Here is a 22,734-nt window from a genome sequence, read left to right as displayed (position 1 = left end):
TTCATTGCACCTGGCTCAAGCAGCAGCCACCGATGAGGCCTCTAGATTGAGAAGTATCCTCGGCTTTCATGGAGCTTGAGTGATGAGCAGAGTCGCACAGGCAGGCACAAGACCTGAGATTTGCAGAATAAAGGATCAAAGAGCATCAAACCTGCTGTCTCCATCTCAGACTGCACCTTCTGAAGCCGGTTGTATCGAATAGAAGGAACAAAGTAGGTAGGTGCTTCTGCGGAGTACTGGAATGAGACAGCAGGCATAAGAATGGCCTACCTGCAGCGTGACCCTCCGCAATACTACGGTATGCATCAAATATGACTTTTGCCAATGCGAGAAGTATGCTGACTTGTGCACGAAAGTGCCAATCGAAAACCTGAGGCAGGCGTCAGAAGTCGAGGCTGAGCCAAAGGTCGTGAGATTGGTCCTTGCTTTCCGTACCTCCTACGATTTTTGCAGTCGCATTATTTGTCCGCCAACAGCAACGCAATGAACACCAGGGCATCTCGGCTGCATTGAAGAGTGCGGCCCACAAGCCATCAACGCAAAGCCCAGCATTGAAGAGCTCCTGCACAGACAACGAGTCTGATCGCCGACGTGATCCGCGACCATGACTTTGCTTGGAAGGCTCATCAAATACCAATTTCTCGATACTGAGAACGTGGGCCCGCTCCTTATGAAACCAACAACATAGTGTGTAGGTCACGACTCCGAGACTTGTCGAGGCGATGCGGTTACACAACAACGATCAGACACTTGGACCTCGAAAATGTTCTTGGAGAATCGGATATCTTCAAACGTGCATTGGTAGGGCCTGCTTGTACGCAATAACAAGCTCCGGGCAACCATGACAGTGCTGATCCCCCGAGCGAGCTCGACGCACCAAGTTTGCAGCGTACTGTACGCTGAAGACTCGAAGCCAATAGTTCTAACCTCCAGTGCCCATCTGGCTGTAGAGTGCCGGAATTGGTCCGCAGGATATGGTAAGCGCATGTGTGCTCACGTACTGCACTCTGTGGCCATTCCAAGGCGCCGAAATGCGTGCAATGCATTCTGATTAGGTGAGCATGCACAGAGCTCATCAATGCACAGCAGTCGTTATCGAAGCTTGTCAGAGGTCATGCTCGGGAACACGACACTGACGTTCCGACTCCCATGGAATTGGTATACTCGGAATGAATCGGTTTCAACTAAGACGAACTAGCATTGAAGGGCTCGGTATATATCGATGGATCAGCACACGTTACGGAGTCCTCTTGCGCGTCAATTGGCATCGACTCGGACCGGAAATTCGACTAAACAGCAACAAGTTTTGACACAATGGAAGAGTGGCTTCCGGGCGTTCATCATCAAAAGCTTCCCCAGAATAAGAGTGTGAGAGTATGAGAGCTCTGCTTCCGGCAAACACGGGCAAACCGGCAGGCTTTTGTGTCTGAAATCCCGTGACATACAATGCGCCACCAACTGTGAGCGGCGGAAGTCGAGTCGTAGTCGCGCTAAGACTTTACACATCCCCGCAAAAGCTGGGGATGTTGATCTTGGATCACACCCGAGGTTTGTATATAATAATCATTAGGGCTTGCCACCAATCCTCATCTTCGTCGCTGTCAGCAATTCACAACATCACCGGATATCGTGGGTCCGTAGGAACGCCCAGTCTCTTGCCACAAGCAGAAAGCCCGCTCGCAGCATGGCCGGTAAGACAGAAGAACTAGGAGACGAAGTAATGATCGAAGTTCTGATTGAATGAAGCCACTCTAGCAGCTGTTGCCGGAACGGCCGCTGCGGCCGCTGCATACCTCGATGCCAAGTATCATATTCGAGCAGACCTCAGCAAAGGCAGCCTTGACCAAGCTGCCACCGATGCCCAGAACTTCATGGCCGAGAAGGCTGCGAAGAATGAAATGACAATGTATCATGCCATCAAGAATTGGGGCAAGCAAGACATTCCAGATCATCTATTTCTGGAGTACGAAAGGCGGTCCTGGACATACAAGCAGTTCTATCAAGCCGTTTCGAGGGTAGGGAACTGGTTGATGAGCGATCTTGGGGTCCAGCGGGGCGAGATGATCGCTTTGAGTGGACCGAACAGCGCCGAGTACCTGATGATATGGTTTGCCATTGATGGTATTGGTGGTCAGCAAAGCTTCATCAATCACAATCTCACTGGAAAGGCCCTCTCGCATTGTGCCAAGGTATGATATGCTGCTGACATCCGGATTCGGCCGGTGAGGTTGACGTGATTTGTAGCTTTGTGGAACTCGCTACATGCTAGCAGACCGCGAGACTGCCGAGCGCCTCGAGCCATGTAGAGCTGAGCTGGAAGAAGCAGGTATCACGATCGTGTACTACGACGAAGCTGTGATCAATGCATTGAGCAACGAAACTCCCATCCCTGCTAGCCGTACGGAAGGGATTCTGCCTACTGATACACGCGGCTTGATCTACACAAGTGGTACAACAGGCCTACCAAAAGGTGTGATGATGACCAGTGGCAGAAGTATCAACATAGGCCGGACAATGGCGGACTACTTGCAACTAAAACGGGGTGACAAGTTCTATACATGCCTTCCATTGTATCATGGTGCGGCTCAGGGACTCTGCACAACACCCACGATACATGCCGGATCAGCTATGAAATTGGTACGCCTTGCAAAGCGATGGTCATGTGAGAAGTAGGCTAACGTGGTGAACAGGGCAAGAAATTTTCACATCGCACATTTTGGTATTTTTAAAAACGATGTCTGCGGCTTGACTTGGTATTAACGATCTTACAGGACCGAAGTTCACGAATCCAAGGCGAACCGATTGCAGTACGTTGGCGAGCTTTGTCGATACCTTCTCAACGCCCCGCCTCATCCTCTCGAAGCCGCTCATAGTGTTCATGAAGCCTGGGGCAATGGTATGAGGCCAGATGTTTGGGAGCGTTTCCGACAACGCTTTAACATTCCCCTCATTCACGAACTCTACGCTGCGACCGATGGCTTGGGAGCCACATTCAATCGAAACTACGGCGATTTCGGCAGGAACGCTATTGGAGTTAGAGGGCTACTTTGGAACCGGGCGATGGGCGAGAAAGAAGTCCGCGTCAGAATCGATCCCGACTCTGAGGAAGTCGTGAGAGACAAAGATGGGTGGGTGGTAAGATGCGATGTCAACGAGCCCGGTGAGGTCTTCCATGCGGTGGAGCCCGAGCTCGCCGAGACCGTGTTCAAAGGTTATTACATGAATCAATCTGCTTCCGACAAGCGATGGGCACGGGATGTGTTCAAGAAGGGAGACCTGTGGTTCCGAAGCGGAGATATGATGCGGCAGGACGCAGAGGGGAGAGTATATTTCGTCGACCGGCTTGGCGACACTTTCAGATGGAAGTCGGAGAACGTCTCCACAAATGAGGTAGCGGACGTGCTGGGTCAGTTCGAGCAGATTGCTGAGGCGAACGTTTACGGTGAGTCGTCCTTTTAAAAATGCCGGACCATGTGCTGATAATCTATCGCCAGGCGTTGCCGTACCCAACGCTGACGGGCGATGTGGATGCGCAACGGTGGTTTTAAAGCAAGGCCTCATGCCAGAAAATTTGGACTGCGCTGGTTTGGGCAATTTCGTGCTTACCAAGCTCCCCAGATATGCTGTGCCGTACTTCTTGCGCGTGGCGCCCCAGCTGTCGTACACTGGCACTTTCAAGATTCAGAAAGGCCAGGCGAAGCGAGAGGGCGTAGATCTTGATCTCATTGAGAAATCTGGAAGCAAGGACAAGATTTTCTGGCTACCGCCTGGAGCTGAATCATATCAGGCGTATGATAGAGAGGATTGGGAGGCGTTGAAGACAGGAAAAATAAAGATGTAGAGCCCAGAAATACTAGACGCCTTTCAACCTCATTGATACATATGATTTTTGACCCTCGAACGAACTCCGGAGGCGGAAATTGCAACTGCACGTGCCATCGCGCCGAAGCGTTACTTCCTCACGACGCGTCAAGAACGTGTTCCTTTCCACTGCACGACGGGGTCATCGACCAGTTCATCCACGAAACGCGAACAAGAAAATCTCAGCCGCATTCTGGTCCATGGAAGCTAGCACGACAATACCATGAGCTTGGCAAGACAGAATGACGCCAACCATCTCGCGAAACGATAGATTCGTCATGTCCTGCCCTGAATCTCTCTTCTGCGACCCTTCAGCTGCAATGATTTGACTGCAACCTTAGAACGCCCTGCCTGAGCACGTGGCGATGATGTATACCCGTAGCAGAGCCTCAATGAACATGCAGGGCTGCGGTAATGACGAGCAGGAGCAGTCATCGACTGCTTGTTCGGGGCAACGCGAAATTGAAGCATCCAAGCAATGATACTGCGACGATGAACACGCAGATCGAGCCAGGTGAGATGCTGCAAATCTGCAACTTCCGCGTGTCGACGATCGCCTTCAAACAGCACAAGCATCGCATGTACAGTGATGCGACAGATCTCCGTCCTGAGCTTTGCACGCAGAGCGTTTCTCGATCATTGGCGCAACCACTGGCAATTCTATTCACGGTCTCTAAATGGTCTACTGTGTTCGGCAATAATAAAGGTGTAACGATGGCAGCCAGAAGCAGTAGTAAGCAGAGCAACACGTCAAGGCTTGCGTCAACACAGATCCGGCCTCCGATTTTTTTCCGCCGGACGAGCACGCTCACCGAAGTTGGCAGCATGATGGAATGCATACCGGATAGCAGCATGATTTGGAGTGTCATCTCCTGCGTGAAAAGTGCCCTTGGTGCGTCATTAATGATTGTAACAGCAACGGCTTCGTGCGACCCTCCATGGCAGGAGAGCTGTGAACGAGCACCCAGCCACGATCGATACCTCCAGCCTCCCAAAAGGGTGTCACAATCAGCAAAGTGAGACAGAAAATTGTGGCGAGATCCTTGTTGAGCTGGATCACAAAGGCGCCTGTTCCTAGCCTTGGCTACGTCAATTGCCGAAAATAGGAATTCTGCATTCCGCATCGCACAGTCAGATCCAGCCACTCCGTCTGCGTTGTCCGACCAGCCATCGAAAAATGGAACGGACGTATGCTGGATCAGCTGCATGGCGCCGGGCGGGTCCAGCCTCGCGCGATTTTCTGCACCAATTGATGGCTGATTTGATGGAAATCGATGGCGAGTGGTACCTGGATGCCGGGGTGTGCTGCTGAAACAGCTTGCGCGTCTCGTCGACAAACGGACAAGGGAGGCTGTGTGCGCATGCGCGCATGCTCCTGTCACGACAACGGGTTGCAATTATCCAGCGACGATAAAAGAAGCATCTTCTGGAAGCGCCCTTTCTTCTCAGCACACAAACTCTCTCCATCAACGACAACAACAACCGAGACACTACCAATCTTCCAAACTCACTCTTTTCGTTAACAACGACTTCGACCACTCCAACCAACCAATCACAAACGAAACTTTACAGCCACAATGCAGTTCACTACCATCTTCGCCTCAGCTCTCGCTGTCACTGTCGTTGCCGCTCTGCCACAAACCACCCAAGAAAACACCGAGAACTCTCCAGCATCCTACGGCAGTGGCAGTGACAGCGACTCTTCTGCCACATCTCCAAGCACCGGTTCTGGCTCTGGAAGCTACAGCCCCAGCCCATACGGCGGAGACAACACAACATCTCCCTCTCCGATCTACCCAATCACCAACGGCACGAGCCCAAGCGGCGGAGCGTTGCCAACCGGTACTGGCTCTGCTTCTTCTCCAACCGGATCTGCTGGCTTCGTGGCATCCACTGGTGGCGCCAGCAGATCTTTCGGTAGCTCCGCTGCCATGGGCCTTGTCTTCGTTGGCGGAGTTGCACTCGTGAGTTCAAGCTTCGATACCTAGTGTCAACAAACAGGGTTCTAATGTCATCTCGCAGGCTCTTTAAGCGCAAATTCAATGCTTCACATTGAGACTGTTCACATTTGCAGCATAGCGAGGGGTTATGGTAATGGCGTTCAATTGGTCACTCACAAGGAATTAATGCAGCGAACGATTACATGGCGAAAGGATCGCACAATAGAGCTACACACCAGATGACCTGTGGCACCACACTTTGTATGATGGAGGAAACGGAAAAGGAATCAGCAATTCCGCCAGGGTAAACGCCCGACAGCAAAACAAAATGAGAGAGGACTGTCTGTCTACGAAATCAGGCATGAGATAGAAATCTGTCAATTTCGAATGCAAAAAAACTTGCAAGACACTCCAAGTTGATGGTATCGACTGTTGCTGCCAGACAAGGCTGATCCGGTCGTCACTGATGAATGGTAATGTTGGTGCTGCCATGCTAAAAATTGTTTCGAGTACATGCATGCGTAGAGTTGATTGGAAAGGAAGGTTGGCCGAGAACGGGCTCGTGCGGCGATCTGTATGGCGATAATGAGCACACCAGCTGCTACTCAGCACGATAAACACCTCGCCCTCACCATGAACGGCGGACCATGTAAGTCTTGGCCGCCATCATCAATGTAACGCACTGCTAAGTGACAATTGTGTAGATGCTCGATTCCCACCGCCACCGCCGGCGCCGGGGCGGCAACAACAACAGCAGCAGCAGCAGCCGCAAGCAAACGCGTACGCGTATACCAACTCTCCCTACTCGACCGTCCAGTACACGTCCGGCTTAGACACGTACAACACGCCTCTGCCTCATCTGCAGCAGCAGCAGCAACCGCAACAGCAACAACCGCCTCCGCAGTATTTCCAAACCCTCCCACAAGGCGCACCGGCCAAGCAACGCCGCCAGAACGCGCGCCCGCAGCAACAGCAGCAGCAACATCCTCCGCAGCAGCAGCCGAACTCGAACTTACACCACGATGACCCTCCTTCATTGCCCTCGACGCCCGGCAACGGGCCTGGTGCCCCTCCTCCGGAGCGCAATTCTCCACCCACCACTTTCGAGGATGATCTCATGAATGCGCTGCAGAACAACGGAGGAAACGCTTCGCAACAGCATGCTCAGGACGATGACGATGAAGAAGAAGACCGAGAAGTCGTCACTGCAGATGACCCGGTCTATCAACTTCCTCCGCCGCCCGAGAGCGTATATTCATGTGAAGCCGAACTCGAAAAAGCCATTCATGCGTGGAGCATGGAGCACGGATACGAGCTCGTGCGTCGAGCGAGCAAGAAGAATGCCACAGGTGAGCTCTACAAACGCTACTATCATTGCAGCAAGCATGGTAGGGGCAACAGTGGCAAGACGCCGGACAAGGACAAAGTGCGAGTCAATCGCAAGAGCCAGCGTATTGGCTGCCCCATGTCGCTGGCTGCGGTGAGCGTTGATCCTCACGATCCTAATGGACCATGGCAAATCAGGCTGCGCAAGACACATCACAACCATCCCGCAGTGGATCCGACCGAGTTGGCAGGCCATAGACGGAGAGCACGATTCGGTGCGGTCGAGAAAGCTGTAGATGGCCTCTTTGATCTCAACACATCCACGAGCGATGTTCTCAAGTTTCTGCAGAGAACACATCCCGACGGTCTGTTCAAAAGGACTGACGTGGCAAACATGAAGCTCAAGTACAAGAAGTTCGGGACATGTGCACACCACGGGGACAACGTGCAACCGGTGCCACCCGGTAAAGAACACAGGCTTAACACAGCAAGAAAGGGAGGCATTGCATCTGCTTGCATGTCTTGTCGGAGCAAAAGGACCAAATGTGACAGCGTAAGGCCTACATGTGGAACCTGCGCGAAAAGCGGAAGCGACTGCATGTATGATCACGCTCCGACTGCCAGGCCGGCTCAACAATTAGCACTTCCATCGGCACCTGCTCAGCAACATGTCACGCCGACCAGCTCCGCACGCTCTCTCGGACAAGCCACCGCGGGCTCTTCACAGACAGATGCTATGCAGATCGACAATCCGTTCTCATTCGATCTTGGTAGCGACAACAACGATACAACGACCACCTCGGAGCAGCCAGCATCCCAAGCGGCGCATGCACAACAGGTGCTCGCAAATCTCCAGGCCTTCCAGCAAGAGCACATCAAGCCATCTCGCTTGGAACTGGGGAGTAGTTCAGTAGAAGTACTCGCTTGTTCGACCTGTGGAAACGGCGACAGCTACAGATCTGCAATACCACATCCTTTCAGCCTAGGCGATGACTGGAGGAGGTATAAGGATGCATTCGAGGGAGCCGCAGTCCGAGAGAATTGTCTGGACGTTCTACTTGGGCGCAAGAAGGAGCCAGAACGCCCGAAGCCTCTGGACGGAGCCGCGACAGTGGATGTTGAGGTACACAACGAGTATATCAAGCAGTTGGCGATCTTCGCAAGGAGAAACGAGATTGTGAAGCTTGGATTCCGCGAGACGCTAGCACCTGCTCTGTGGAACCGGTTCCGATCGCTGCGCAACGCTTTTGAAATATGGGCATTACTTGAGGATATGTGCTGTCCTCGCGGCTCAGAACACGCATATGCATGTATTAATGAGATATTCTCGATCACGCTGGCGGGCTGCGGAGGCAACCTGGACAACTACATCCAATCCCTCGACCTCAAGTGGGCCGAGCTGAATGAGCTGTCCACGATGCATGAGAGTCGCCGAGTGAACCAGCAATTTGGCGTCTCTGCCGCAAAGGCAGCGAGGCAAAAGGCTCCGCCGAACAGCGCTTTCACAGAGGATGCTCTATGTTTCTTGTTTCTGAGGAATTTGGGTCCTCAATATCAGAATTTGGCGACAAATATGTGCAAGAAGAACAACATTGGCGGGTTTGGTAGTGGAGAACGTTGTGGGTTCAAAGATCTGTGGCAGCAGGTGAAGAGGAGTCTGGAGAAATGAGCCTGTCTGCCGGCGGAGGGTTCCTGTTGTCGTTGAAGCGAGACTTGTAATGCTGACGCGATTAGTAGAATACTTGACGCACCCGTGACGATGGAGGTTGACTGCCATGCCAAGCATGGAAGGTGCTGAAACGATAAGTCAAGCTGCGCTACGAGACATGAAAACGGAGCATCTTCACACAAAGCATCACTCCAAGCTTATGATTGTGAGTTCGCACGTCTAGTCTTGATCCTCCGGAACATTGGGCACCTGCAAAGTTACCGTGTCAGCAACTTCGCTGCCCTCGTCTCGGGTAAGCCGCCGTCGATTTCTGTGGGCTGGGTTGTTGAGGGAGTGATCCGAGAGTGCGCAGGCGGCAAACTGACTGACAGAAAGTTGGGAGTACTTGATTAGATTGGTCAGAGAATGTCGACAAGCTGATTGTGGCAACGAGCTTAGCGGACCTGACACTTTTACCCATCACGCCTGATGCTCCAGAGGTACTGGAGAGTGCTTGCAAAAGCTGATCACTGGAAACCTTGGAGCACATGTTGTGGCAGGCGGTACAGATTCAATTCGCGTCGACATATCTGAGGGTCATGTGGCGCCAGCTGATGAAGTCACTCAAGACGGCGGATCCTTTCCCCAGACGACACCCATTCTGTCGATTACTTCTCCCATCACCATCCAAAAGCCTCGCAGCGAGTATTCCGGCGGCGCTGAATCCGACCACCACTCATCGGCAGTGCCGTTCTCAGCGCGCCATCCCCATTCATCGGTCAGACGCAAGGCAGAGACCGTGGCGTGCTGGTCGGTTGGATACCTCTTCTTGAGCCCGATCTCCACTTTCAAGATCCTTCCATTGATGTCTTTACTGGATCCAATAAAGTCTCTTCCAATCGCGGCTGATCCGACTCTGTTAACCACGTATCCGCCGTCCGGCTTCTGGCCGTGGACCATGTTAATGAACAACAACCATGGCAATTCCTTCCCACCTGAGGCTTGGAAATAAATACCACAGCCGGTCGGTCGTGCCATATCACGGTTCAGGTAGTCCAGAGAAGTGTAAAAGGAAGAGCCGGAGTCGATGTACGTGCCTGCAGCGGTATCAGAGTAGCGGAACGAGCCAGCCATGCTTGAATGTCTATCCAAGGCCTCGAGGAAGCGTTTGTGCATTTTGCTTCGATCACCGGTCCATAGTTGTTGGCCAGCTGGATCGACGTACGCAGTTCCTCCAATTTGCTTGATGCCCGGGTCGCTGCCTCTGGGACTGGACAAGGGCATTAACATCCGGAAAATCGAAGGACTCAGGAACATGTGCTTCCGCTCTGAATCGATGGCCACTTTGGGATCGAAGGTCACGGCATCAACCTCGGCGACAATCTTGATCATCTCGAAGCGACAGTCCGTTCGAGCTTCGTCAAGCCCGAACAGATCTGCAGCGTATGGTTCTACCTTGTTCGATTCCAAAGGCTTGCGCAACGTTTGCCTGGAGCGCTTCGTGACCGCGCCTTCGTCCTCAGGTTTCATGACTGATCTTGCTTTGTCTTCAGCAGCCTTTGCAATATCATACGCGTCTTTTGCCGTTTTGTAAGCCGCTTTCAGATTGGTGGCATATGTCTGCATGGAGGTGCTGGAAGACGCCTTCGTCAAAGTCACTAGGTTATGCTCAGCATCCCAGGACATAAGCTGAATCTCTTTCCAGATTGACTTATATTCTAGATATGCTTCCAAAAGCATGCTGGTATATACGCCAGCATTCTCGTAATCCAGGGGTGTGCCGTTGACCGAGCGTGTCTGGAAGCTGCGTAGGGCGCTGTACTTGGTGACAATCGCACTGGGCCAGCAATGTAAGCTCAGCATGTTACAAACATAATCGCGGGGTTATACGTACTACATCCTTTGGGGTACTTGTGCCACTTTCGAGGGAAATGTGAACGCTGCCTCCTTGAGAGCGTCGATGGTCCAGTCAGTGGCAGTCTCTGCCTTGATGTCTCCTCCACCGGCCCAGGCGACGCTGATAGTACGCTCGCCCTCGACATCGGACTCGTTCTTCTTCATATCTAGGCTGCCCTCCCCTTCGGCATGCACGGCACCGCCAGCAAACGGCGCATTGACTTTCAAGCTTGCTTGCAAGTCCCGTGCTGTAGATCGATCTTTGAGCTTGATCGATACCAAACCATTAAGTTCGCCGCCTTCAACATAGCCTGAGATGAATCCGTCACCGTATACATCAGTGAACTGACTGGGAGTTACATTCTCGATAGGAACAAACTCCGTCACATCATCTGCAATCAGCTTGTTGTTCACGACTTTGACTTGTATGAGGAAGTTCAGATCGCTTTGCTTGAATTTGTCAGTATCCAGGAAACCTGCCCCGTCAGCCGTGACCCAGGTGCGACGCCACAGCGTAATGCGTACTAGCCTTCGCCTGGCCTCCAGCGCCTATGGACTGTAACTTGATCTCAAGCGAACCTGGCAGAGTTATCAACAGAGTCCCAAGTTCCAAAGCACAGGATTGCGAATACCGCTGATATTGAGCGAGTTCATCACATCGGATACTTTGTCTACATATTTCGAGGAATAAGTCTGCGCAAACACTGCAATCAGCGAGTGCCTTTCCAAACCATTCTGCAGTTCGATCATACTCACCACTTTCTGCGACACAGGACTGTACTCATCGGTGTCTCTCAGATCGTTCTCGGTAGCCGGAATCTTGCCGGGTTTCTGCACGGCGTCATTGATGCAGAGGGCGTGTGTGTACGTGTTGAACCTTGTTGCATTGATCAGTGCTGTCTCGTGAACAAATCAGCAAGTCCATACTGACCCCATGCCGAGCCGCATCGCACTATCGTAGGGCACCAAAATGGTCGTCATGTTGCCGCTGCGCTGCGCTGGAGAGGGTGTTGCAAGGGGATGTGAGCCTGGCCTTCGACCGATGGGCCAGGACTATATCTCCGGAGCCATGCAGGACCTTACATGCTGAGCACATGGCACGACATGTAGTCTGCAGCATGGTTGCATGTTATTGCAAGCCAAACGGACGCTCCGTGGCGCAAGGAGCGATAGGGCACGCCTCAAGAAGCGGCGAGAGCACGGAAAGTTCAGCCGATGCTGTGCCAAGGCCAAGGCCAGCCAGCCACCGTTCCTCGCTTGCCTTGTGGTCTTCTATCACCATGACACTGGACTTCCTTTGCGAAGAACATCCTATTCCGTGAATGTGCAATGATGTATACTTCTCACACGTCGAGCCATGTCCCACATCGCCATTTCGATGCCAGCTCTGGGCGTTCAGGAGGGCCTGGAGAAGCCGAAGATTGCATTGCGCGTTCCCTGGACGTCGAGCCCGATGATGCTGGGCACTGGCTATGATTCCACAGCAATGCACTTCACCTACTCGAGCCCCTTCAAGTCGCTGCGCGACGTAGCATACTATGATCAGCACGAGCCCCGAAGGCAAGCAAGTTACATTCAAGCTACGAGCAATCGATCAAGCTCCGTTCACGAGCACGTGGATCTCGCCTTTCAAGGTGAGATTGGCAATGCTCTAGCTGGAGGTTCAGCGAGGGGCAGTTATATGAAAAGAGTCGCTCAGGACCGTTCTGTAGGTGCGTTTTCACTCCTATGTGTGCAAGGCACTGATCGAAGTAGGGCACGAGATTGTCAACGCGTGTATCTTCTCGCGAGGGAAGCATCCGCTTCGGCACCACACCTGTCCTTCGCACAGAGGCGGTTGAGCTACTGGTCAGGCAACCCAATGAGTTCCGCAGACGATTTGGCGACTACTTTGTCAGTAGCATGATACTTGGTGCAGACAACGCAGTGTTTTTGTCCTTGAGCGCAGAAGACAACAACAGTCTCGAAGCCTTTCATGCCACGATTGAAGGTCACCTTCTGGGACTCGGCGCCAACAAAACTGTTGCGACTCTGGACCAAGCAGCGTCTCAAAAGTGCGAGGTGCAGGTGGAGGTCTTCGATTCCTTGTGGAACAAGCATGAAAGCAGATATTTCTCCACGTCATCTGGTGACACAACGGAATTCCAGACGCTGAAAGACCTGGCATTGACATATCTCGAAGCCGGTAAACGGTTGAGCCATCGTGCCAAAGAGGCTACGAAGCCAATTGTGGAAGGAAGCCGCGAGATCTCAGCCGCGTCCGTGGAAGCATTGGCTGCGAGTGCCAACGTGGCTGAGCTGAGTCTCCTTCCCTTCGCGTCGTTGCGCGAATTCATGATGGCTTCCGCCTTGCATAGACTAGTTTAGGCAATTTACCGAGGCGGCCATCCCGGCAGCAAGCCATTGGCGCGGCGTGCATGGTGTGGCGTTCAGCTCCAACAAACTTGGAGCTCATTGTATAACAGTGGATGGCGGCCTGTGCAGGACTTTCTGATTGCAGAATGAATTCACACCAAGGCTCACGATCACCAGTACCAGGAACTCATTTGCATGACACTTGCTGTTGCAGCCACTATGTCTGAGCGCTCATGATCTGTCCGCCCAAACACTTGACAAGATCGCAACACTAGAAAAGCCAGAGAGACATTGTAGATCCGGGGAGCTCAGCAACGATGCCCATTATAGTCCGAAGCAACCTCCCTGTGGATCAGGTCTCCGAGGCCTGGGATGAAAATCGCACCGAGGTAACCTCTACACGGGCTCCAGCAGGCGTACGGTAAGTCTTGTGAACTCCTGAGCACTGGTCTCGAATGACTGACTGATTATTTGATTACAGTGAACTTGCTAAGAGCGTGTGCGCCTTCACTGGTAGTCCACAAAGCGACTTCAATTTACTCACATTTGAGCAACTTCTGTGGCACAAGATTGAAGGCCTGATCAAAGAGAAAAAGGCAGTCCTGCGAGATATAGCCTACGCTGTTGTGGAGAAAGCCAAGCAGGATTATAACGCAGCCTTGGCAGCTGTTCCTCGCGATGAAGCCGTCCTTGCAGCTCGTTTGGCCGCGGTCAATGCAGCGAACTCGAGGTCTTCACAGTATGAGCGCAAGATTGATTCGCTACCATGGCCCAAGAAGAAGACAGCACTCGGTACAGGCGGTACGACTCTGAGCGTCTCGTTTCAGACGCAGCCTGCCCCCATGGTTGGATCAGGATTCACGTTCGCTCCAGGTTTTGTCATGACGGCTGCTCACGTACTCAAATCTGCGCTCGATGAGAAGAGAACATTGCATCCCGTGTTTTTCGATTACTCTTACGATGAACGACAGAGAAAGACCAATGAGAACGACAAGCATATGATCAAACGGCAAGTCGGGATACTACGATTTTGCTTCTTACGCTGACATGATACGAAGTATCATCTTTCACAACCCCGAGGGATGTGATCGTACTCCTCAAGACGATTTGCTCCAGATCACTGGCGACGACCTGGCCATCTTCGAGCTTCATCCCAGGGATAAGATTGTCGGGCCGTCCACTGTGCTTAGCTTGTCTCAGGACGTCCCACTCGTTACGCCGCGACCGGATGGTTTAGTTACTATTGGCCATCCGGAAGGGCTGCCTTCGAAGTGCTCAGGATGGAACGCGCTTGATCCGCCAAGCACCAGGCCCTCAATAAGAGCTGCTCCGGAATTAGGTGACAACCGAGTAGAGCAGTGAGTCGGCGAGCTTTGCCAGACAAGATTTCAGCCGCGGAGCCAGCTGATACGAGCCGCAGTCCATGTATTGCTGTCGATGTTGATGTGTTCCACGGTATGTGATATGCTTCTGCCGTATGCCTCTTGCTAATGTCGCAAAGGAAACTCGGGGGGACCACTTATAGACATGCGCACCAAGGAAGTGCTTGGCGTTACTCGACACATATGGCACAGCAATATGCCTTTGCCTCCGCGAGCAGCTACCACCAGTCTCCATACTGAGATACAGGCCTGGGTTACGGCAATGACTGCAGGAGCCACTGGTATCGCAAACACTTCGCCAGCAGCACTGGCGTTGCTCGCAGGACGATTTGACCAACTGGAGTACTATGGCGAGAAGCTCCTCGCATACCGACGCACCACTCCCACTAACCCATCCCTAACAACAACCGTCGTCTTCAATAGAGTCGACCACGTCGCTCCCTTCACCAGGCCCCTCTCCGCGTTCATCAGACCCGGGAGCGGCAACACTCGCATGTTCGACTTCACCCTCACACTCACGATCAGTCCCTGCCCCGTTGGCCTCCACCTCCAACCCACCATCGTCGTAAAATCAAAACCTTTCCCCCTCGGCCGCGTGCCCACTATGTACGCCGAAGACTTGGACCTCGGCGATCCAGCTCGCAAGTTCGCCTGGCGGAGAGTCTGTCTCCACGACGCCGATATGACTCCTCCCTTTCTACCCACGGGGGGTATTAAATGCCGTCTGATGGGGTTTGACATGGTGTATGGTGATGTGCCCGTAGAAGTTTTCAATCATGAGAGTGGATTTTGTCCTTGGGAAGGAGTGAGTTTTCCCGCGGAAACGATACACAAGAGTGCGAAAGTGACGGGAACGGTGGAGGTGGTTTACGGCTACGGTGGGGTGGGGAGTGAGAGGAATTGTGCCAAGTTTGAACACGAATTGGCGTTTGGGAGGCATAGAGGTGGAGAATGGGATGCTTATACTGTGAGTTTCTTGTGCTATTCCGGTCGACGAGAGCAGGCGCGCTTGTTCGATGCGTTGTTTTGTTTTGAGGAAAAGGTGGAAGTGCTAACCGTTGTGTATAGGCTTCGATCGGGCAGACGGTGTTTAATGGTCCGTTTGTGCAGAAGAGCGGATCGCATTGGAAGGGGCCGACGGGAGTAATCATGAAGGCGAACCGACTCTATGGGAGGTCTAACCCTAAGGCAATGGAGTGACGGACCAGTGGAGGTGGCATTCAATCCCAGTCCAGCCTTCTACCCAGAGCTTCTAGAGCGGAAGTCGCGACGTGTACCTTGATATACTCTGGAAAAGTCTCCAGGAATATGTTTCCCATCGCACGTCACTGCGTTGAAAGCGAGAGAGGTGCACGCGAGCAGCTTGGCCAAGCTTGATGATCGCGGTTCCGGCTGGGGAATGGTGGGGGAAAAAGACTTGTCTACCCTTGGCGGGGCTTGTCTCGTCGCCAATCACATGGTGCGTTATAGGACTGTCATGATGAGGCGATTGCCGATCCAACGCAAGAGCGGCACAATGCCTAGCGACCACGAGGCACCTCGTGCGTCGATGATGTAGGTCCTATGCCTTTTTCCTTTAGGCGTCTTTGATTCCCGGCCTTGTTCTTTCCTTGTTTCTAATCCCATATTACTGAGGTCAATGCGAGTGGGCGTGTACAACACACCATGGACAAACCAGACATCGTCGAGAAGGAGCACAGCGAAGGCGATCGCACGCCTGTACGCGACGACAGCAGCCTCGAACGCGGCGCAAAGGTACACCATGAGGATGCTCTACAAGACACATCGGACCCAGACGCTGGCAAAAGCGATGAAGAACGAGCAGAAATCGTACGAATTTCAGTCCACTCGCACATCGCAGCCAACTGATACGTAGATGTACCAGAACAAAAGGCTCCTACGCAAACTCGACATGAAACTGATCCCTTGGCTCACCCTCCTCTACCTCATCTCCTTCCTCGACAGGACCAACATCGGCAACGCCAAAATCGATGGCCTTATCCCCGACCTCCAAATGACCCAAGGCCAATACCAAGCTTGTCTCTCCATTTTCTTCGTCTCGTACTCGCTCTTTGAACCACTTACCAATATCCTCCTCAAGAAGTTCCGCCCAAGCGTCTTTTTGACCGGATCCATGATCCTATGGGGAATTTGCATGACGTGTATGGGTCTCGTGCATAATTTTAGTGGCCTTGCGGCTGCTAGATTCTTTCTTGGAATGTTTGAAGCTGGATTGTTCCCGGGGGTGAATTATTATTTGTCGTGTTGGTACAAAAGGAGTGAGTTTGGTATTCGAGCGGCGATTTTCTTCTCGGCTGCTGCGTTGGCGGGTTCGTTTGGTGGGTTGCTTGCTGCGGGGATCATTCAGATGAGAGGGGTTGGTGGGAAGCCTGGATGGGCTTGGTGAGTGGAACGAGCTACGAGAGCTGGTGCTGACAAGATGTTGATGCTGATGTTTGAAACAGGATCTTTATCCTCGAAGGACTTGCGACCATACTTGTTGGAATCGCAAGCTACTGGATGGTCCACGACTTTCCCGATGAAGCAAAGTTCTTGTCCGACGACGATCGAAAGCGTGTCATTCGCCGGCTCCAAGCCGATAATCAAGGCAGTGCGAAGCATGAAGATTTCAAGATGAAATATTTCTGGCAGTCCATGAAAGATTGGAAGACCTACGCTTATTGTGTCGTCTACATGGGTTGCGATATGCCACTTTACGCTTTCAGTCTCTTCTTGCCTACTATCATTCGAGAAGGAGGGTTTGCTGGGGGTAGTACAACGACAGCCAACTTGCTCAGCGTGCCGCCTTACGCTGCTGCTGCAGTGCTTACCATCACGTTGGGCTGGTATGCGGATCGTACCAAAAGGAGGGGATGGGCGAATACTTGTATCTCTTTGCTGGGCATCGCAGGGTTCGCGATTTTGCTTGGGACGTCGAACCCTTCTGTGCAATATGCTGGAGTGTTTTTGGCTGCCATGGGAATTTATCCTTGTAAGTACCCGTCAGGCGAGATCTTCAGCGTGCCACTCTCTGGTCGTGGAATGCTTGAGATAAATGCATGCGCTAACATACCCCAGGCATCCCCAACACAATCGCATGGGCCTCAAACAACCTCGAAGGAAGCTACAAACGCGGCGTCACAATCGGCGTCTTCGTCGGCTGGGGAAATCTCAACGGCATCGTATCTAGCAACCTCTATCCCGAGAAGAACTCTCCACGATATCTCTCCGGTCATGGTGTCGTACTCGGATACTTGGCAGTTTGTGTCTTGGGAGGTAATATCGCGACGCATTTCTTGTTAGAAGCAGAGAACAAGAAAAGGAGAGGTGGTAAGATGGATTATTTGATCGAGGGGAAGTCGGAGGAGGAAATTGAAGATATGGGTGATAAGGTTCCTGGGTTCATTTATACGACTTGAGGTCTGATGAGATGATTTTGGCGCAACAGTACAGAGGACATCCGAAATGACAAATTTGTTCAGAATTTACATTAGTATCGAATGAGATTATGGAGAGCAGCCTCTTAGAATGCATCGATGAAAGGGCAGTGTGTTTGTGGTGCAAGCGTGATGCTGAGCCTGTACGTCGTGATAAGAGTTGAATTCAACATCTCGATGCCCATGCTACCTGTACAAATCTATTTCATACGCCGCCTGGAACGGCATATATATGCACACCGAACAATATCGAGATAGAAAGAGACCAACAGCGCCATCGCTATGCTTCCCAGCCACGTCACTACTTATCCAAACCCAGTTCTCTGACCCACTTGCCATAGACATGCCACACGCTCTTTGGCAAATGCACAAACGCCTCCCTCAACCTCTCCTTGTCATACGGCATTTCTTCTTCTTTGATCGCTGTCATGATGTAGCTCGACACGGTGGTCAGCGCCAATGGCGGCTGTCGGCACAATCCTGCGACAGCATCGAGATTGTGGCTTTGATGGTGCCAAAGATGATATGCTCTCAAGCTGGCAGCGCCGACTTTCGGGTTACGCGAGGGAAGAGACTGAGTCCACATGTCTGCCAGCAAAGTTTCCGGCGAGGCGACGAGGACATGTGGCGATGGCTTAGCCGTTTTACTTGCGTCTGTTGCTGCATTGCCAGTGTTTGCAGTACTCTTTGAATCGCGCGGGCCAGCACCGGCAGAAGGCCTCCTGTCTTCCAGCGTCGTCTTCTCAAACATGTCACGCAGAGCAGACACGGAGTCTGGGTCAGCCTCGTCGATATCCAGCTCGGCGTCGCTGGCAGTTTTGCGTTTGCCCGATGAGCCATCGCCAGGTAAGACCACTTTGTCGAGCTCGTACGTGTCGGGCAGCTCCTCGAGAGCGTCAAAGAATTCGTCTTCATCCTCATTCTCAGCAACAGCAGCATCTTTCTTCGAGACTGGCTTGGTCTTGCTCTTTGAGCGCTCAACCGCTGTGCCATCACCCAGCACAATCGGCTGCATAGTCTCGAAATATGCCGGGCGCGGTGGCGTTGGTCGCAGATCCTTCCTCAAATTATCAAGCTGATAGAAGAGCTGGAAGCCAGCATAAGCATCTGCAGCGGCATACGCGGCCTGCTGCCCATTGAGGCTCTTCGACCAGGCTGAGACTCGGACCTCATCCTTTTTCAATGGCAGCAGTAGAGTGTTCTGAACTTGCTCAGCCATATTGACCAACTTGAAGCTGACTTTTTCAGGGGTCTTCACAAGTCGATACATGTGGCTGAGCTCAAAAATCCCCTGCATGTTCACACCGAAGCAGTGTTTCATGCGAATAGCATCATTGTTGACATTGACACCTGCTTTGGCGACATTCGGATCTTCCAGAATAGTCTTCAGACTAGGAGGGAGCAACTGCTCAATTTTCTCGCCAGCGAACAGTGCCACGTGAATGAGGCAAATTTTGTCCTCCGCGGCAATCTGGACCAGCGAAACAGATTTCTTCACTGAGCTCGTATGAAGATTGGAGCGAATCTCCCATTCCAGATCGAACCCGAGTACTGGCTCTCCAATGAAATGCTTGCACTGCCGTTCCGCTGTCTCAAGAGTCTTGCAATAGTACACTACTGGAGATTTTCCGTCGAGCGATTTGTACAGCTGATGCGACCAGTATGCCGCGTTCGTGTTAGGAGAGGCCATAACAGCGTCTCGGTAGACCTTGTGCGGAATTTGGTAGTCGAGGATTGTGTGTGGCTCGGGCTTCCATGTCTCCTCTTCTGCTGGTTCTGCGTCGCTCGGATCATCGCTGTCGGTCGGCACATAAGACGATAATGAGCTCGGCGGCGACACCTCGACAGTATCGCCGATGACATTGTCCGCAGAGGAGCGCTGGGGTAGCATACTGTCGTGTTGACCATCGATAGACGAATGTTGGTCACTTGAAGTAGTCTGGCTGCCTGGCGCGCGTGTCTTGTCGAAGTCGCGTGAGGTCGCGTTCTGGCTTGATGATTGGTCGACGGACGTTCCCATGGGAATACCCGATCGAGCGTTCAGTTCACTTGCCTGGCCACTCGTTGTGCGAACGGTGCTTGGAGTACGAGCATTGAGCACTGCGTCGAGCGAGGACTCCTTGGTTGCAAAGCTGATCGCAACATCATTCTGAGATCCTAGCGCGTCGCTCAATGTCGGCCACTGCGCAATACGGGTTTGACGCTGGTTCAAACCAGGTTCGAATGGAGCTCGCATCGCTGACGACGGTCTGAACTGCAGCCCAGGCGTTGCGCCGGCTGGCGCTGGAGATGCACTCTGCTCTGCAGACCCATCCGAATGGGGCGAACTCGATGGCGCGTCTTCATTACCGGAGCTTGAGCCGTTCTGTGTCGACTGCTCGATCTCAGCCTGTCGCCTCTTAGCCTCAAGCTTTACGATCTCTCTGTCGATGGCAGCGTCTCGTTGGAGTGTGTCCTTGATCTTCTTGCTGCCCTTGGTGCCAAGTTTGTTGATCTTCTTCGACCGTTGCAGTCGTTTGATGGTTTTCGAGTAGTACAAAATACGCCTCCCAGGTGCTGCTGGAGAGCGGGTGACAGAGTTCATGGCATGTCGAGCAGAGACATTGCTTGTCGTCGTGGTCCTATGGCGTATGTCAGATTCCAAGGAGGCACGCAGGTGCTCTGCAGAACCACCGGACTTGCTACCAGCGTGCGCAGCCCTGAGTCGCTCGGCCCTGCGTTCACGAAGAGTTCTGGCTGCGCTGATCCGCTCGCCCGCTATAGCAGCAAGCGCCCTATCTTCAAGGAGCTTCTGGGCCGCAACATGCCTCTTGATCTCTGCATCTGCTTTGTCGACATCCACTTGCTTCACTTGTCCTAGTTCCAGCGCTAGAGTGATGCGTTTCCGGGCTAGGCTCGCAACCTCCTCCTGGTAGGCTTTAGTCCTCACAAGTGATGTTCTATGCGGGCTAAGTGATCCTCCCGCCGCGAGCGTCCGAGTCTCCAGGCTTCCAAGTACACTGCTCACCTCGTCGAGCCGCTGCGTTTCCTTGTACATCGTCCCAAATGTCAGACGTTCCTCGGCACTGCTGTTTAGAAGCGCCTGATACGCTTCCCGACGGCGGAATGCTTCAGCATACATCACATAATTCTTGATCGTTCTACGCTCCTTTTGTCGCTCTGCGAGCTCATCCTCGAGCTCCGCAGGCACGTCTGACGACTGCTTTTGAAGTTCCCCGATCCGCGACTCAAGCTCCGCTACTTGTTTCTCGCACTCATTCAGACGCTGCTGGAAAGGCAGAACCAGGGCCATATACTGCACAGTGGAGACCGCTCCAAACTCTGAGGGTTCTTTTGTGAAGTGCAAGTATCGAGTGACCATTCTTGACGCATGCCCCTGGAGACTCAGGACGTTTCGCGTCTCGAGCATCTGGTTGCTTAGACTGCGAAGCTCTGCGGCTGCGGCGTGAGCCTCTCGAGACCTCGACTCTAAGAATTCGTTTATGCTGCGTTTGATCATGTTGTACTTGGGTTGCTGGCGCAAGAACAGGAGCTCGTCAGAACTCCGGAACCTTTTCGCTGATTTCGTCCACAGATTTCCCTCCAAAAGCAGAGCATCTCTGATCTGATTCCCACTCGCAAGCGCCTCGTATGTTTGGTCGAACACGTTCCGGAATAACTCGCGATAGCCAAAGTAGTTCACACGATCCTTCAGCCCTCGAGCTTTCTTGCCGTCGAGAAGTTGCTGCGTTTCACTCAGTCGTGCTATCAAGCGCTTGTTCCGCTCTAGTGCAGCTGCCCTCTCTGCATCTGCTTGTCCGGCATGACGACGAGCATCATCTAGTTCTGATCGAACAGATGACTTCACACTCACTATGTCAGCTCCGTGTTGCTGTCTTTCGTTTCGTAAACGACCTTCGAGGTCTTCCTTTTCAGCCTGCAGAGCCTTGATCTGTGCACTTTGTTCGGCCATGCGCTCCGAATCCTGTGCATGCTGCGCCTTGAACCTGCGAGACTGATCATGGAGCTCTTGGTCAAACCTCTTCTTCGCTGCCTCCTCGCCCTCCCGCCGAGCGGCTTCCAGGATGGGCGCGTTTCGCGCGATGCTTTCTGCAGCGGACTGGCGCAAAGTCTCTAATTCGTCTGCCGCTGTCTTGCGCACGTCCTGCACTTCCTGCTCATGCTTTTGCTCTGTCTGCTGTAACTCCTTCGCGTGTGCATCCTTCACCTTACGTAGAGCCAACGTATGAGCCTCCTCCTCTTGTTTGGCGTTTCGCCGAAGGCTTTCCAATTCTTTTTGGTGGGTGACCTTCATCTCCTCTCGACTCTGCCGTGAAGCTTTGAGATCCTGAGCGAGTTTTGCATTTGTGTCATCCTTTGCTTTCGCATCAGCTTGCAGCTGTCGTATCTTCTCGCCCTTCTTGGCCACATCTTTTTCGAGCTCATTGATTGTGTCCTTAAGATCGGTCGCCTGTTTGTTGGACATCGAATTGAACCCCGATATTTTGTGAGCGTTGTCCAAGTCGATCTTGCGATTGGCCTTCTGGTCAGCCTTCTGCGTAGTGGGCGACCCCACGGGTCTCTGGGCGTATGATCTAGTGATCGTAGGTGTGGTTCCCAGAGATACAGTGCCACCTGGTCTCCAGGCATGGTCCCTACATGTTGCCCGCAACGCATTGTTGAAAATGATGCCTCGTGATCGATCCCATCGATAGTCAAGCGGTCGGGTTGAAGGAAGTCGTAGAGTGCTCGTTACTGTCGTTGCTTCGATCGCCGCAGTGGCCATGTCGCCGGTATTGACATGGCTGTGTCGCAGTCGTGTCGCCACATCCACGAAGACGGGCGCATTGGGTGGCATACCCGGATAGTCATGTCTAGAAATGAACCCAAATCAATGCAAGTAATTCCAT

General features: G+C 52.7%; 9 protein-coding genes across 9 annotated transcripts; 7 read left to right on the top strand and 2 right to left on the bottom strand.

Annotated features, from left to right (window-relative positions):
* Positions 1-1,684: 1,684 nt before the first annotated feature.
* On the top strand, positions 1,685-3,841 carry CKM354_001260400 (uncharacterized protein; the record flags this gene model as incomplete). The annotated part of the gene is made up of 6 exons (XM_044808126.1): positions 1,685-1,691; positions 1,747-2,189; positions 2,245-2,637; positions 2,691-2,719; positions 2,772-3,442; positions 3,495-3,841. 6 exons carry the CDS (start codon positions 1,685-1,687, stop codon positions 3,839-3,841), a joined length of 1,890 nt encoding a protein of 629 aa, XP_044664061.1.
* A 1,597-nt stretch (positions 3,842-5,438) lies between these two features.
* On the top strand, positions 5,439-5,849 carry CKM354_001260300 (uncharacterized protein; the record flags this gene model as incomplete). Its single annotated transcript, XM_044808125.1, has 1 exon — positions 5,439-5,849. One exon carries the CDS (start codon positions 5,439-5,441, stop codon positions 5,847-5,849), a length of 411 nt encoding a protein of 136 aa, XP_044664060.1.
* Positions 5,850-6,377: 528 nt separating this feature from the next.
* On the top strand, positions 6,378-8,796 carry CKM354_001260200 (uncharacterized protein; the record flags this gene model as incomplete). The annotated part of the gene is made up of 2 exons (XM_044808124.1): positions 6,378-6,450; positions 6,506-8,796. 2 exons carry the CDS (start codon positions 6,378-6,380, stop codon positions 8,794-8,796), a joined length of 2,364 nt encoding a protein of 787 aa, XP_044664059.1.
* Positions 8,797-9,399: 603 nt separating this feature from the next.
* CKM354_001260100 (uncharacterized protein) lies at positions 9,400-11,652 on the bottom strand (the record flags this gene model as incomplete). The annotated part of the gene is made up of 6 exons (XM_044808123.1): positions 9,400-10,612; positions 10,670-11,147; positions 11,197-11,250; positions 11,304-11,364; positions 11,428-11,548; positions 11,603-11,652. The coding sequence occupies 6 exons, from the start codon at positions 11,650-11,652 to the stop codon at positions 9,400-9,402; spliced, it is 1,977 nt and encodes a 658-aa protein (XP_044664058.1).
* Positions 11,653-12,028: 376 nt separating this feature from the next.
* Positions 12,029-13,038, top strand: CKM354_001260000 (uncharacterized protein; the record flags this gene model as incomplete). The annotated part of the gene is made up of 2 exons (XM_044808122.1): positions 12,029-12,379; positions 12,427-13,038. The coding sequence occupies 2 exons, from the start codon at positions 12,029-12,031 to the stop codon at positions 13,036-13,038; spliced, it is 963 nt and encodes a 320-aa protein (XP_044664057.1).
* Positions 13,039-13,343: 305 nt separating this feature from the next.
* On the top strand, positions 13,344-14,072 carry CKM354_001259900 (uncharacterized protein; the record flags this gene model as incomplete). Its single annotated transcript, XM_044808121.1, has 2 exons — positions 13,344-13,447; positions 13,508-14,072. 2 exons carry the CDS (start codon positions 13,344-13,346, stop codon positions 14,070-14,072), a joined length of 669 nt encoding a protein of 222 aa, XP_044664056.1.
* A 532-nt stretch (positions 14,073-14,604) lies between these two features.
* On the top strand, positions 14,605-15,608 carry CKM354_001259800 (uncharacterized protein; the record flags this gene model as incomplete). The annotated part of the gene is made up of 2 exons (XM_044808120.1): positions 14,605-15,375; positions 15,477-15,608. 2 exons carry the CDS (start codon positions 14,605-14,607, stop codon positions 15,606-15,608), a joined length of 903 nt encoding a protein of 300 aa, XP_044664055.1.
* A 465-nt stretch (positions 15,609-16,073) lies between these two features.
* CKM354_001259700 (uncharacterized protein) lies at positions 16,074-17,827 on the top strand (the record flags this gene model as incomplete). Its single annotated transcript, XM_044808119.1, has 4 exons — positions 16,074-16,238; positions 16,285-16,811; positions 16,874-17,400; positions 17,487-17,827. 4 exons carry the CDS (start codon positions 16,074-16,076, stop codon positions 17,825-17,827), a joined length of 1,560 nt encoding a protein of 519 aa, XP_044664054.1.
* A 319-nt stretch (positions 17,828-18,146) lies between these two features.
* Positions 18,147-22,682, bottom strand: CKM354_001259600 (uncharacterized protein; the record flags this gene model as incomplete). The annotated part of the gene is made up of 1 exon (XM_044808118.1): positions 18,147-22,682. One exon carries the CDS (start codon positions 22,680-22,682, stop codon positions 18,147-18,149), a length of 4,536 nt encoding a protein of 1,511 aa, XP_044664053.1.
* Between the last annotated feature and the right edge of the window lie 52 nt (positions 22,683-22,734).

The sequence above is a fragment of the Cercospora kikuchii genome (assembly GCF_019650295.1).
Source record: "Cercospora kikuchii DNA, contig_00009, whole genome shotgun sequence".
NCBI classification, from domain to species: Eukaryota; Fungi; Ascomycota; class Dothideomycetes; order Mycosphaerellales; family Mycosphaerellaceae; genus Cercospora; species Cercospora kikuchii.
Note: the sequence above shows the minus strand (reverse complement) of the source record. Positions and strands in the feature narration are given on the sequence as shown.